The 16,394-nt window shown below is 37.3% G+C and overlaps 1 protein-coding gene across 7 annotated transcripts in view; it reads left to right on the top strand.

Annotated features, from left to right (window-relative positions):
* LOC149806199 (uncharacterized) overlaps positions 1 to 16,394 on the top strand; it is an 83,752-nt gene that overhangs the window by 17,226 nt on the left and 50,132 nt on the right. For all 7 annotated transcript variants that reach the window (XM_089951124.1, XM_089951123.1, XM_089951118.1 and 4 more), the window contains exons 5-6: positions 6,302 to 6,584; positions 7,688 to 7,796. In XM_089951124.1, the coding sequence (XP_089807250.1) occupies positions 6,302 to 6,584; positions 7,688 to 7,796 (392 nt within the window). The remainder of the gene's footprint in view (positions 1 to 6,301; positions 6,585 to 7,687; positions 7,797 to 16,394) is intronic.

Raw genomic sequence — 16,394 nt, 5'->3', positions numbered from 1 at the left:
AAGAGGCAATTGGATTGCCTGTCATCCAACATCTGTCATGCATTGTGCATTTATTAGCACCTGTTTATTATAGCTACTTCTCATAAACAATTTGGAATATTGCATGAAACTTTACACACACACACTCATCAACTGGTCTTATTCGTTCTAGTGAAAATGGTGATACTGACACATACAGTATTGCCATAAAAAGATCTTTTTTTGCTACTCCTTCAGAATGGATTGTAATATCAACATGGGGTTTTCATCTAAAGACTTCTCATGTTGTCTAGCTGATCTTATATGAAAATGGTGCCGGTCTGACTACCACTGTAACTACTACAGGAACCATCTTGAAAATTTAATTATCACTATGCTGGATCAGAAAGACATGTGAACGTTTGTATCATCATAAGACTTTTCATGTTGTCCCATTGGTTCTACATGAAAATGGTGCCACTCAATCATCATTTACAGTCATCATAAATGCCATCTTTCAAAATCTTGTTACTCCTTCTCCTCCTGGATGGATGGTCACATCAACATACATAACTTACCATGATGTCTGGTTATTCCTTCCCCTCTTAAATGAATGGTCACCTCAGCATAGCATTTTCACCAGAAAACTATATAATGTTAAGTTGATCATAAATGAAAATGGTGCCACTTGGTCTTACAATTTCAGCTGGTCATCTTGATATTGCTACTCCTGATGAATGAGTGGTCATAGCAACATGGGGATTTCATTAAATGATATCAAGGTGGTCCTAAATAAAAATAGTGCTGTCTGGACATCCATACCACCATGGTGGCCATCTTGAAAATCTTCCTATTGCCTCTAATGAACAGAAAGTCATTTTGACATGGGGTTTAACTAGAATATTGTTTACTAAATAAAACCAGTGTTGATCTGACATCCAGTATGGCTACCTTAGCAACCATCTTGAACATCTTGTTATTGCTTCTCCCCCGAATGGAATGACATGCACAGCTAATTCAGTTCCCATATTCCATACGGTAAATATTTGGCTAACTTACTGTATCTTTATGTAAGATTGGCGGATAATGCTTTCATCTTTTATGATTGATCTTTCCAAAAATTAATTTTTAAAAGATGGAAAGGATATGCTGTGTGAATTGTTTTTGACAAAAACTCATGTGATGGGGCCCACTAAGAAAAACAAGTCCAGTGAGATCTCCTCTTTCACATCCAGTAGTACCTGTGTAGCAACAGCAATAAAAAACCAAAGGTTGTAGGCTAAGCCCACTGATGCATACAGTTTACGCATATGCAGGCTTCTGAAGAAAACTTATGCCAGTGTTTCTCCAATGAGCAACCTTCATTCTTTTAAATATGGCATTTGAAATACAACCACAAAAAGACTGGTCCCTGTGACCTAAATTCAAATTCTTCTTGTTAATAATTCATATTCAGCAGCATATTTCCTTGCAACTGCCTGGCATAGTTGTTTTGCAAGTACTGTGTTGAAGATATCACAGAATTTATTTCAGTTTGGAGCCCTCTGAAATGATAAATTGATAACATTTTCCACATAGGAATCCGATAAAGAAAAGTATTTTGGTTTCTCTATGGATATGTAGCGTATATATCAATCTCATCAAATTTCAATGCATTTTGGAACATAAACACTGACAAATGGAATTAATCCAGGATTGTTACATATGTTCCAGGTTGATATAAAATGTTAAACATTTTTTATTTCTGAAAACATTACTATTCATCATTGAATGTACTTGCATAGAATTGGTATAGTTTGCTTTTTTCCTTTAGAGGGCTATGTCTTGCAAATGTTTATATGAAAGGTGCACATGTACAACGATTGCTGTAGAAAAGGAAAGTAATGAAAAGTACATTTTGGAACTCACTCTCCTTTGTTCACATACCTCAATTTTCACATATTTGTGAGCAGCTGATTGGGCTTTGAAATCCCAAGTTGAATATTTTTGTCCTTGTGAAAGAAAATTGTTTCCTCTACCATTTTTGTGTCATTGTACTTGAGACAGAGATCCACCTGTAACAAAATGAGTTCAGCATTTGATAGATGCAAATTATAGAAAAACAGAAAAAAGCCAGATACAGTGCCTAATAGATAGTGATCATGAAACCATGTTTAGTGGTCAGGTGTTGTCCAGATAGATGTAAAAAGTTTGTCAGAATAGAGAACATTTGATATTTTTGTAGAACTTTATGATAAAATCTTGTTATTGCTACTCTTCCAGTTGGGATAGTTGTATGATTATGGGTTTTTGCTGAAAGGCTTTGTATGTCTGATTAGTCCTATATGAAAATGGTGCCGATAAGATCAGCAGTATGGCTGCTATGGCAACCATATTACTGGAATTCCTCCTGAATGGATGGTCATATAGATGGTCATATCAGCTTGGGGTTTCATCAAAAGATTTCTGTTCATGTCTAGCTGGTCCTAAATAAAAAGACTGCTGATGTGACATTCAACCATCTTACAACTCTACTTAACCAGAAAGTCATATTCTTGTGGGGTTATCAGCAGACAACTTTTTATGAAGTCCACTTGGTCTTAAATGAAAATGGTGCTGATCTGTCACCCAGTATGGCCACCACAGCAGCCATCCTGCAAATCTCGTTATTGCAACTCCTCTTGAATGGAAAGTCATATCTTGAAAATATTTTATCTGTATTCCTCTCCAAATGGATAGTTGTATAAACAAAGGATTTTCACCAACAGATTTTATATGATACCTGGTTGATCCTGAATGAAAATTGTGTCAGTCGTACATCCAATTTGACTGCCATAATGGCCATCATCGAAGTCTAGTTGTCACAACTCCCACTAAATGGATGATGATTATGATGGGTTTTTCACCTAAATGAAAATGGTGCCCTTCATACATCCAATATGGCTGCCATGATGACTCTTAAAAATCTTCTTGTCACTAATCTGCTGAATGAATTATCATTATGGCATGGGGTTTTCACTTCTAATGATGTCTACATTGACCTAAATGAACTTGTGCCAAGGTAATGTCAATATGTGTACCATGGCTGCTAATTTGAAAATCTTTTTATCACTGAAGAATATCATCAGAGATGGTTTCTTGAACACTTGACAGTTAAAAAGAAGAAATGGTCTTACCTTTAATGCTTGGAAATTCTTTTCACCCAGTCAGGTTTTAGTCCACTTGAGATGATCTTGCAACAATATATGTGTGTGTGTGTGTGTGTGCATTTTGTATATATGTATGTGTGCATATATGTGTACATGTATGTATAAATATGTGTGTGAATGTATGTATGCATGTATGTATATATATATATATATATATATATGTATGTATGTGTGCTGTATGTATATATTTGTATGTGTACATGTATGTATGTTTGTGTACATGTATGTATATAGACCTGTGTACATTTATGTATATATATATGTGTGCTGTATGTATGTATGTATGTGTATATGTTTATATATGTATGTGTACATGTATATATATAGGCCTGTGTACATGTATGTGTGCTGTATGTATATATGTATGTGTACATTTTGTATAGATGCATGCATGTTTGCATGTATGTAAATATGTATATGTATGTGTGTATATATATATATATATATATATATATATATATATATATATATGTATGTATGTGTGTGTGTGTGTGTGTGTGTGTGTGTGTGTGTGTGTGTGTGTGTGTATATATGTATGTGTGTGGTATGTATATGCAGTGTGACCCCGCTATAACATGGTAGTTGGGAGCCATAGAGGCCAACCATGTTATAGACCAAACTGTGTTATAAACAACCAGGTCAGTTAGATGAAGAAAATAATGCATGTACCCCCAAAATTTTGCATGGGCGGGGTAGGTAATAAATGTGGATGGTAATATACGTGCTTCATCAGCTCAGTTACCATCTTAAATTGATGCATATTAAATAAGCAATATACCTGTAGTGAAAACAGATATGACATATATAATAGTTTATTTTCTTTAGAGAACCATGAATTGGTACATATATGTGAAAACTATTTATATATATACATGTCTAATGTATAGAATGAATAGAGTACACTCACCCATGAATCTCATCATATACATTTAATCCACAATGCAAGTGATTCCATCGAAAATATGCACACACAGAGATTTAAAATATTCAATAATTTTGTCACAGGTCATATTGGTCTGAATTCAGTAGAAAAAGAACATAGCACAATCAATGACAAACCACATTTATTTTTCAGTACGTCCCAAGTTGGTCAAAGTTAGTTTGCGTTTTAAGCCACTGTTGGATGCGTTCGTAAGCATAAACTTTTTCCCTGCTTAAAGGAAACTTTCACAGCACATGCCTATTGAACAAATCAATTAGATTTTTTTCACATTTGTGGTAGCAGCATGATGCTGCCTTCCACACACGCGTTAGAAATTTAACAAAGGGTCAATGGACGATAGAGACAGGTGTTCTGGTCTGATGATAGGGATTATTACAGAAAATGTGAGTGTTCTGAAGGATTTAATTCTGAGAGAAAAGAAGAGGAATTTTACTTACTATCCATGTACAAATACAGTATATAAATATATTAATTACTAGCGAGCGGCCAAAAATCCGACAAAAGATAGATTATGAGATAATGCCTCATCTGGTTGATCTCCATTACTAGAATGTCAACAACAAGAAAGCAGATATCACACAACACACAGTACTTATGCTAGATGTCAAGATAAGCGGATTATGATATATATATATATATATATATATATATATATATATATATATATATATATATATGGACAAAGAATTTGTTTATGTAACAATAGATAAATTTCAGTGCATTTTATATCCAGTTTGCAGCTTTCTTTCATGGGGCATCTGAATTTCTCCACTCCAAACCAATGGTTGTATATACAAGTTTAAAAAGCCAACAATGTCGCCAATAAAAAAAATTGTCGGATGGTATATTTTGCTGCTAATAAGGAAAAAAATCCAAGTTTGTGCCATTGGCAATTCCCTACATGATCCCAGGATAAAAAATTTTTACACTTTATTTTTTGTACTTTAAAGATGAAATAACTACTTTTTAGTGTACGAGAAAAATACGTATATAATATCAGGAGCCACGCTACAATCGTCTTATTCTTACATGATCTATTTCCCAAAATGATAAACTTTTTTCATTTTTTCGTACTTTTAAGAAAGATTTTTTTCGTGTACGAGAAAAATACATGTGTTTCAAATTTCGGGAGCCACACCACAACCATGTTATATCCGAATTCGTGTTATAATGGAGCATGCTATAGCGGGTTCACACTGTATATGTTTATATATGTATGTGTACATGTATGTATATAGGCCTGTGTACATGTATGTATGTATGTGTGCTGTATGTATACACATATGTGTGCTGTATGCATACATGTATGTGTGCTGTATGTATATATGTATGTGTACATGTATATTATGTGTAAATGATTGTATATGTACATCATGTATGTATGTTTATGTATATGTAAATTTATGTATATAATTATGTGGTTTAATGGCATGTCATTACAATACTTGCTATATGGTGCTAAGTTTAAGTTAAAATGAAAAGATGTAAAATTGTAGACAATAATTTGTGTTAGAAATGGGCCAACATTTTGCTGTCAGGTTATTGTCTGAGTATAGTTCATGAATGATAATTCATGTTTACAATTGCTGGAGACTTCTAAAAGTTTCATAATGGCAAGGTGTTTAATTGTTGATTACATTCGGTATCGTTATGGTTCCAGACAGTTTTGATAATGAGCAATATTCAGGCATATTAATAAGGTGATCCTGCTTTGTTTCCACTCCACTTTGGCTTGGCTTAGCTTGTTTCCACTCCAACTTTGGACTGGCTTAGCTTGTTTCCACTCCACTTTGGCTTGGCTTAGCTTATTTCCACTCCACTTTGGACTGGCTTAGATTGTTTCCACTCCACTGGACTTTCTTAGCTTGTTTCCACTCCACTGGACTGGCTTAGCTTGTTTCCACTCCACTTTGGACTGGCTTAGCTTGTTTCCACTCCAGAGATTTCTGGTCTGCTTCTGATCAGACTTTGAATATGGGGTTATATCATCAAGATGTCTGACAGTTTGATAATGAGTAACATCTGTGTGATCTTGGGCCTGTTTTTGGTCTTTTGTTACACACAAGATGACAGACATATTTTAGTGACATAATATTTGGATAATGTCAACAAAATAATGGTTATATAATGAAAAAATTGGTTGAAAACGTATGCTGAATTTGATTTGTCCTTAAATATTTCATGTGAAATATGATCAAAATTACTTTTTCAGGGACTAGTGAACAAGTGGAATACAATGATTATTCTCATAATGCTGTCTCAGTTGGTTTAATTTCTGGACAAAATAGCTCTCAGCAGAGTATAACAGTTGCTGAACAGATTTCTGACTCCATAGATATTGATGAAATCTCTCCTATATGTCCTGGTGCCGAAGAAGCCATTTCCACAGATGAAACCCAGGACACTGGAAGTAACACTAATATGAATGATGCAGATATGCGGTCAAGGATCATGAACATACCACTGGAACAAAGGAATGATAATATCCATCAAATGTGAGTAAGAATTCCAAAAGATTTTTGCAGCTGAATTATCAAAACATACACTGGAGTGGTCCTATTGTTTAGGTATAGTAATAGAATTTTGTAAGTAGCAATTATAACTCACAAGACAATGATGTTTGAAAATGATTGGTAAGTTAGTCCTTTATTAGCGTTAATTGCAAACCAGGATTTAGTGACAATTGAAAATTATATACAGTGTCTACTACTGAGGTAGACTGCAAGATTGCCAAGACCACACAAAAAATGTATGTATCATTAAAATGTTATGTTTAAAGATGTTACATTGAAATCTGTCAGATATATCCACTATTTTATGTTTCTAGTTACTCCACCCCAACAGTATCAATCTATCCATGAAATGTGTTAAAAAAATGTCTTCATTTTCTTATGACTACATTCATTATTTTGACCAAATACATAATTTGAAGCATGGTGTGTTCAGGCTGAATATGCAAAACATCACTGTCCCAAAAATGATTGTAAGATTTAGGTTCTTCTTTTTATTGTTGTAGAAATGCAGTACTGTTGTTAACTGCATTCACACAGAATGGAGAAATTCCATGCAAATTGATGACTTTTTCCTTCAAAAACTATATAATAAAAAGAATATGTTTTTTGAGTAGATATATGGAAATATTTAACTCATTCAATGGAACAATTTCATTTTCCACTCTAAAACCTTGGATATCCACTGTGTATTTCAGTGCTTTAAAACACTAAACCAAAAACAAACTTAGCTCTTTAGTTAGTGAATTGCAGTGCAAGATTTTAGAATGTCGGTTTAGGAGAAAATGTTCTCATCCTTATTAGCAGATTGTGCCAAACCTTTACAGCAAGAAGCTTTCATGAATAAATTGTACAAACTTTGGAAGAAAATGTTGATTCCACAATTTATGGCATTTCATCACAGTGTTTCTAGTAGGCAGTCCCATTCATAGCACTTGGTTTCTATCATGAGATTATCATGTGACTAAATTTTAATACAAATGCAGTTCTGACAAATAATCTACATATGCAGAATGCCACGGTATATGCATGCATTATTTAGTAATGTATGGCCGCACTTAATGTCCTGTTTTATTTTCCATTACCAGAGTAGAGATTGTTCTTCCTGTGCAAGATGACCTATACATTGGATACTCCATGTTGTTACAGTTTGCTAAGAATACTGAAAGAAAGATTCACAACATGGTCAACAGCAGGGTTTGTAAACTTGAATCTTCTTAGATTCTTTAAGTAGGCACTACCCACAATAAATCTCTTACAGTGATTATGATGTTTCTCTTTCAAATGCATTCCCCGATCACATTAAAATCGAGGAATATCAGCATGCTTCCTCCCAATTCCAGCTCTACTATACGACAAAAAAAGTGTCTTTTCCGACTATATCATATAAACCAAGGGCAATCATTTTTGCACATTATCTACCCTTGCTCACACTAGTTGTCACCAGTACTTAAGCTTTGCTTCTGTACATCATACAAGTCACCTCCCTTCAATCCAAGCTGAATTCGATACAGGATTTTGGATTTATTTGGATTAATATTAATTCCTATATAAGTTGTAAATGTTAGTTTTTGAATTTTGCAAATATTGTTTGGAAATTTTTCACTTTCTTTAACTTAGTAAATTTTCGACCACATGGTACAGCATGCTATGGTTAATGCATGTTGTTTTCCCGGGTTCATGCATGCTGCCTATTGTTTGCTTGCCAAGTTAGTAACCAGTGTATTAGCTACCTATTAACACATGGCATTGTTAATTTATATATTTTTGGGTTTTGTTTTGTCTTGTCATTTTGTGTAAAAAATGTAATATGTTCAAGTATCATGCAGTGTGTGCGCTATATTGTCCGAGAGTGTATGGACTATGGTTTAGCAAAAGTCAACCAAGGCAAAGAAAGTAGGTGATGATGACAACAGATTTTAAATTCCATAAAGTAATTATACATTTGGGAGTCTGTACACCTATGTTTAGGCAGCCCAGGTGGCATAAGTCTCCATGCATGTCCTTTGGACCTATAAGTCTGGGTAGTACACTCTATCATATCTCCATCCAGAGTTATCCACAGTTACTGAAAGAACTCCATCTCACCAGGCTTGTGGAGTAATCTTTTGCCAATTACAGAAATCCTAATGATAGATTTGTCTCTCTTACCAATCTACAGATATATACAGTTACAATTACAGGGATCTTAATGATTGATTTGTTTTTCCTACCAATGTACAGATATATACAGTTACAGTTACAGGGATCTTAATGATTGATTTGTCTCTCCTACCAATGTACAGATATATACAGTTACAATTACAGGGATCTTAGTGATAAATCCATGTCTTGCCAGATCTATGGTTTCATCTTAGTACAGTTACAGAGATCTTAGTCATAGATCTATCCATTCTAAAACCTATATGTGTACTTACAATTACACTTACAAGGATCTTGGTGATGGATTCATCTATCTAACCGAGTGTAAGGCCGCACAAACATATTTTTATTACAGGGATTTCAATAACAGATCTCTTTCTTCCATGGCATGGCTGGTACTGGTTCCAAACGGACTGCCTTCTGCATGGCCAGTAACCATGCTGTTCATACTCCTGGCAAAACAGCTGTCAATACTGGTTTGACAGAATTGTCCTGTGGAGCTGACTTGACCCATGTTCAGTCATTACCAGCAGGTATTGTCTGTGAACTATATAGAGACAATGACATTGTATCATCTTTGCCACAGGGAATAGTTTATCCCAAAATTAAGCAGACAACGAACAGAAGACTTCACACTGTGTGTAAAGATTGTCCTGAGAATTATCCCTACTCTGATCATGGAGAGAATGGAGGTTACTGGTAGTTTAATGTCTGCCATCAAGGAGATACAATGGACATTTACTAGCTTTGGAATACCCTCAACCCCCACCACCACACATGATTATAAAGTCCAAGCATTGGTCAACATCATCGATGAAGAAGTCTCCTTCCTTCTAGCTGTTTCCTCAGTCAACATAAATCAGGTAGATTAACAATAAAGCTGTCTGGGCATTAAAGATGCCAAAGGGTACTCGGGTACTGCCCATTGATTGTAGCCTGGATAATAAAATGGGCAACCAGGTACCCCATTAAATAAAAAAATATATTTCCAAGTTCAGACCGAGACAGATCATAAAGATTACAGTTTGAGGCTTGTGTCATGTTCTCATTTATTCATCATCACATAGTCTCATATCGTTGCTTACAAATTACTTGTTATACATGTACCGTATAATAATACAAGGTAGGACACTCCTCTCCTTTCTCATATACCTATTTAAGAATCACTGCTGATATTTCAAACATGATTTCATGTTGCATAATAAATTTGGTACCACTGCTTAGCTCAGACCTTCAACTTGGTATGCCTGTCCAAAGTTTGGCTTACTATCATACCTTTAAGGAATGCCATACCATTTTCCCATGCTACCACTCAACATTGCCATGATTGTGCCCCCTTAACATGCAAGTGCAGCTCGCTGAATGGAATACTGCTCTCGCATTTGCCAAAGGAAAATGATGTTCAAAACCTATTTTCAACTTATTTTTGTATTATTCTTTAGTACATATATAACTGATCATTAAATTGCAAACAACAATACAAGCCCCAGGTTCATTTTTCAACATCCGTCTAATTTTCTTATTTTCTATTTATAGTATGTACATGAAACAGTTTCAAGAAAACAGACATGTTTCTTGAATGTGAAACAACACGTGTTGCAGATTCATTCTATTTTGATACAAACATATATAACGGACCAGTTCAGATTGAAAATAAATTACGCCAGATATCTTAATAGACGAACTTTATAGATGTGACTGATGGATGTTATATGATTGAAAACGTTAGAGAGGTATTTTGTTAATCCGGAAAAGGACAAATCAGTAGCACTTTAAAAATTTGGAAATAAGAATTTGACAGTGATGTAATACAGCAGTCATCATTTGTGGACTGTACAACTATTCATGAAAGTTAATCTAGACATGTATACTAGTTAAAGTGAGTGTTATGCATAAATAATTTATCCATTCCTTTTGTATACCCTTGTACTAACTACTAATCCACCAGGATTTAGTCAGTTTGCGACCAGAATTTTAACTGCAGATCTAAGTAAGTAGCAAAAATAAATCTACGTTTTTCATAGTTTTTTTTAAAGCATGGCATATAACATATATAGATTGCTCTTTTTATGCTCCGATTACACTTTTTTGCCACTTATATGAGTAATAATTACGCTTATACCTCTCTTGTGGGCTGGCATGTGTGGACCTAAAACAAAGCAACTCAGGTTCATATTTAATACAATTTTCCTTTGATGGGGTACCCAGGTAACCAATTGTTAAGATCAATGGATACCTGTTAGAAATTTCCTAAAATTTTAACATCTCTGCTGAACATATCTGTGATGCGGGAAATGCTGTGGCTTTCTTTTCGGAAAGCCAAGTACCAGCAACATTGTCGTTGCAATAGTAAAGAAATGTTTCACCGCCAGCTGTACTGAACTCCTGGCATCTGATAAAAATTTAAAGGCAATGAGCAGGTCTGCTCCACTTTTTTATAGAGTTGATAAAAAAATGTTTTATTGATGTTTGATTCGGTATCCTTGGCAATTGTTTGACTGGTTGAAAAATCAGCCAACCAACACAGCACACTCTGCCTTTAAGGATGGTTCTGTTTGGATGACCATTGCTGTTTGGGGGCAGAATTGACTCTGGCTTTAAGGATGGTTCTATTTGGATGACCATTGCTGTTTGGGGGCAAAATTGACTCTGGCTTTAAGGATGGTTCTATTTGGATGACCATTGCTGTTTGGGGGCAAAATTGACTCTGGCTTTAAGGATGGTTCTATTTGGATGACCATTGCTGTTTGGGGGTAAAATTGAAAAGTTTGGGGATAAGGAGCTGAAGAAATACCTCTCTATCTTTCTGTTCTCCCTGTATCCTTATTTTAGAAAACAGCCATCCTGCCAATGTACATCTTGATAACAGTGCCTTAATTCCCTTTTATGTGAAGGTTTTTTGTGTGTAATCTAGACACTGGTGTATTTCTGCCATTCTAGTCAGACAAGTACAGGTCTTTTACCATGGTATTTTTAGCCTTGGAACACCATGCTTCAATGATTCTACCTGTACAGGCTGACTTTGACCTCCCTTCAGGTATGCATTGTCTGCTATCACTTTTTCCAGGTAACAATCTTTTTGTGTTTAGGCACACAGGTTGGTAAACGGGTGACAATGTCATTATAGTTTACCTGTATACTTCCTTACATTGATAGACCTATTAGTTTCTGGGACACATGTTTTAATGAATTAGCTCTGCATGGACATTGCATTCTAGAACAGGTGCAGTGCTTCAGCTTTATCCATTTTTGCTCTATTTTGTCTTTCAGATTAGAAGTATAGGCAAAACTCAAACAACATTCAGCTCAGACCAAAGTTGTCACTAGTCTGCATGCTGATTTCTTCCGCAGTGTGAACCTTTATGGGAACAAGGGAGATAGTTCAACTTACCCTTTAATCACAGAGTGCCGGACATTGGCACGCGCAGAAACAGCTCTGGCACCCAAGTCACCACCGCAGGACTCGTCATTTTTTGGAACTCCCCTACTTTGCCTCCTTGGGGTCAGACTTGATTCCTCCATCAGAATGTGACAGAGCTAATAAACAGCTAAGTTCCCTCTAATTCAGCAGACATATGGACAGGTTACTTGGATCAAATATACCATAACCCATCCCAACTCGCTATTCTAACAATATCTTCCTCACTCTGCTGGCCTATTTCCATTGAGACTGGCTTAGGCCATACTCTAGGGATTATGAAGTTCCAAACATCAGTATTATGGGCTCAGTAACAGCCCGGGCTTCCATTATGTTGAACACGACTTTTGCAGACATGTGTGGGAACCAGTCTAACTTGTACTACCTCATGATACTCATTTTTCATGATACCAAGAGTAGATCCTCATACCTTAAGAGTTATCTCTTCACAATTTCTCTACACTCTGCCATGAGAAGGGCCTTTTTTCTTGAGGTCATGGTTTCAAATTCAGGGCATTCTATGAGTTCAGTGACTGACCTCATTATTCTTTGCTAGATAATTCCTAATGTGTTTCATGGGACTGTAGCACCACTCCACACAACCAAGATAATGTTGATTATTCTACCAGTACCGTCATCAATTCTACCTTACATGAGGGCATGGGAAGTTTCTGCCTTCCGAACCTCCATTGAGGACATTTGTCTGTCCCAGGAGCTTTGTCCTCCTCCTCAAATTACATCAAAGACATGCACCTGCACTCCAGCATCCATTGATCTTATGACAAACAGACAGTTCTGACTTCAGCTATGTTCAAAGTCTGGAAGAGTTATGGACTTTCAGGTCCGCCTTCATCATCAGTTCATCAGTGGTTCTGATATTTGTACTCCCACCAGCTATCATTCAGAACCTCAGCATTGACAGTGATCTTGCCACATTGGGGATGACATAGCCACACTTCATACATATGGATCAGTTGGCCTTTGTTTACACTTTGGATTTAGTGAGCAATATCGTTAACGTGACTTCGTTGATGAACTTTTCTTCTCTCGAGCTATCTTCCAACCAACGGAATACACCTTATCTTCTCCCACTCAGAACACCTCAGGGTATGCATGGGAATCTGCCTCAAGCTAAGAACATGGCTTTTTTCCTGTACCTTCTGTCTAATGTCCCAGTGAATGAGTTAGCTAACAAGCCATATAGGAGACATATTTCCCTCCCTCTGCAACCACAGCATTGATGCAGGGATAGTACGGGGAATCAACAAAATGACCCAAGGGTCACTCATAGGACACAAACCTCTGAAAGCCATCCTATCAAAGCTCCACCAATTGAATACTATGTTGATATAGCACTGAGATGGTTCTATCATTCCTTCCGCACCTTTTTCTTGGTCCCAGTGGCAAACGACTCTCTATGGCTGGTCATCAGCCGAAATACCCTCAATCCATTTATCCATGCCTCTCAGTTCACACCGGAACCCCACAGTGCATTTTGAAAAATATCCATGAGGGAAACTTTGCCATCATGCTGGGTGCATGTCTCTGTTCTTAAGGCTTCCAGGATGTTCCTGTGATTTGCCTAAAAACATTGTATATCAATTCAGGGCAGCCCATTTGAGGCTCAATGTCGGCCCTGGGGTCTTCCCTCATCTGACGAATCAAGTAATGGCACATGTTTGAACCATTTCTATGGTGGCAACCTCAGGTTACCTGGACAACATCCTGCAGCAACATAAGTGAGTTAGCTTACCAGTCATGATAACCCTTGTTACCAACCTGGACTTCTCGTCAACAAGGAAAAATCTGACCTAGTAGCGACTCATCAATTTGTTCACCTAAGTATGGACTTAATACATAGGCAGCATATTTTGCCTCCCTCAGGATTGAGCATTGAAATGACCCAGGGTATCACCTTTCAAGGACTTCTGCAAGGGAATACCTAATGCAGCAGTCGACACCATGGTCCTAGGTCGCTTTCTTTTGCAGTGGTTCTGTTCTCTCTTGACAAGTGGAATCATCAAGTGTACCCACTGGACCATCGTCTCACCATCTGCACCCAATTGAAGCACCATTGGCAGATCTAGGATCAACCTAACTTGGTTTGCAGTGGGTATGCATCTTCACGCCCACCCACTCAAGATTACAGTCTGTACTGGAGCAAGTATAAAAGTCTGGGGAACCTGCCCACCACAATTATTTCAGGATGCCAGCAGTGCATGCTCTCTCTAGGAACGACATCTTTATATCAATATTTCAAGATAGCCCTTCAGTTGGGGGCAAGAATACTTAAAAGGCAAGGGAGTTCTCATTCTGTCTGATGATTCTACAAAGTGACATGTCTCAATAACGAAGGATTATCTTTTATCCTACAATGGTGATTTATCTCCAACAACAAGGAGGACCCCAGTCCCCCAACCTTTGCATCATGGTGTGGGACCTATTATCAAACATCAAGGAGGAACTCAATTCCTACAGTGATGATTTATCTTCAGTAATATAGAGGACCTCAGTCCCCAGACCTTTACATCATAGTGTGGGACTTATCTCAGACAACAAGGAGGAACTCAATCCTACAATGGTGATTCATCTTCAGCAAGAAAGAGGACCCCGTTCCCCACACCTTTGTGTCATGGTTTTTGAAGTGTGGTCATCAACAAGTCATGCAGGTTCATCATATCCCAGGACGCCTTAATGCACTGACTGGCCCTTCATCACTGAACAATCGGCTAGTACAGAAGGAATGGTCTCTCATGCAGATCTGTAACCGATGAGATCGACTGTTGGTGGACCTGTTTGTGACAATAGGGAATGCCAAAACCCCATCCTTCATCTCTCCCGTCCCAGACCCCACAGCTTGGGCAGTGAACATCCTATCATTGGATTACACCGGCCCCCAATACCTCTGATTCCAACTGATTCAGAAAACAAGGGAATCGGCTCTGATGGGAGAAGTCATGGATCAATGACCTCATCAGTCTTGCATCAGAAATCCCACGGAAGATTTGGATCTTCCCTCATCTATGGAAACAACCATGATGGCAGTTGTTTCATCGCTGCCTGGAGCTCCTGAACCTGCATGATTTAAACAGTTCTCATAACCAGTCATGGAGAGAGTTGATCATGCTTGATATCCATCTACTCTAAAAGCATATGAAGACAAATGAAAAATTTTCACCCATTGGTCTGCAAATGATCATAACTTACCTCTCCAGACATCGATATCACAGATAGCTAATTTCCTCCTCTGAAGAGAGAAAATTAGCTCAAGTATGATAAAAGTCTACAAAACAAGGACTTATTCGATCAACTTGCTACTCTGAGCATACATGGCCAAAAAGGTTTACACTCTGCAACAACCTATCTTGGGTATTAACCTGGCTGAACAAGATCCCTTTGAACCAATTGCATGGGAATCTCTGTGACACCTTTCCTACATGACCTGCTTACTCATGCAGCAGCAAGCAGAATTAGTGAAATACATGCCGTGTCTGCAGACCCCGTTTACCTGTAGTTCTGACAAGATGGATCAGTCTTACTCCTGACTATATCCTCTGTCATCACCAACAACCGTCTTCCTTCCAAGGGTAGCTAGACTTTTGTCATGAAACCTCTCTCTCACCTGACACATCAACTGAAGGCCACTTTCAAAACCCTGTCAGATCTTTGAAGTGGTACCTTAATTGAACAGAGCTGGTGTTTCAAGGGAGATCACGCCTTTTTCTACCTCTTAAATCAGGACATGATGACATATCAGCTCCGACTATCTCATCCTGGATCAAGCGGGTTCATCAATAAGTGTTCAGGAAAATAACCCTAGCTTAAATGAACTTTTTACACATCTCGGCTTGTGAGGTTAGGGCAGTTGCCACCAGCCTAGCATTCAAACGGAACTGCTCTCTAAACGACATCATTCAGGCTATGGGATAGAGATGGGAGTCCACATTTTCTGGCTTTTATCTCCCAGATTTGTCATCCGGATGGGCCCAATTTGATCTCGTAGGTCCTATATCCACAGCTCAACAGGTCACACTTTTGCCTCAATAGATGGAGTCTTCTCCAGTCAGGCTACCAAGAAGATGTCTCTAATACCTTAGGGGATCAGAGATTTTATGTCTGGGGTAAGGGGATGTACCTCCCTCCACCTTTTACTTATTCTTCTAAAGTGTTATAATTGGGTAATGTATTCTTAGAAGAAACCAATTTTTCTGAGCAAAATATGTTGCTTTGAAAAC

Source organism: Sinohyriopsis cumingii, chromosome 2 (assembly GCF_028554795.1).
Source record: "Sinohyriopsis cumingii isolate HCF-2022 chromosome 2, ASM2855479v2, whole genome shotgun sequence".
Lineage (NCBI taxonomy): Eukaryota > Metazoa > Mollusca > Bivalvia > Unionida > Unionidae > Sinohyriopsis > Sinohyriopsis cumingii.
This window is presented reverse-complemented; position numbering and strand designations above follow the sequence as displayed.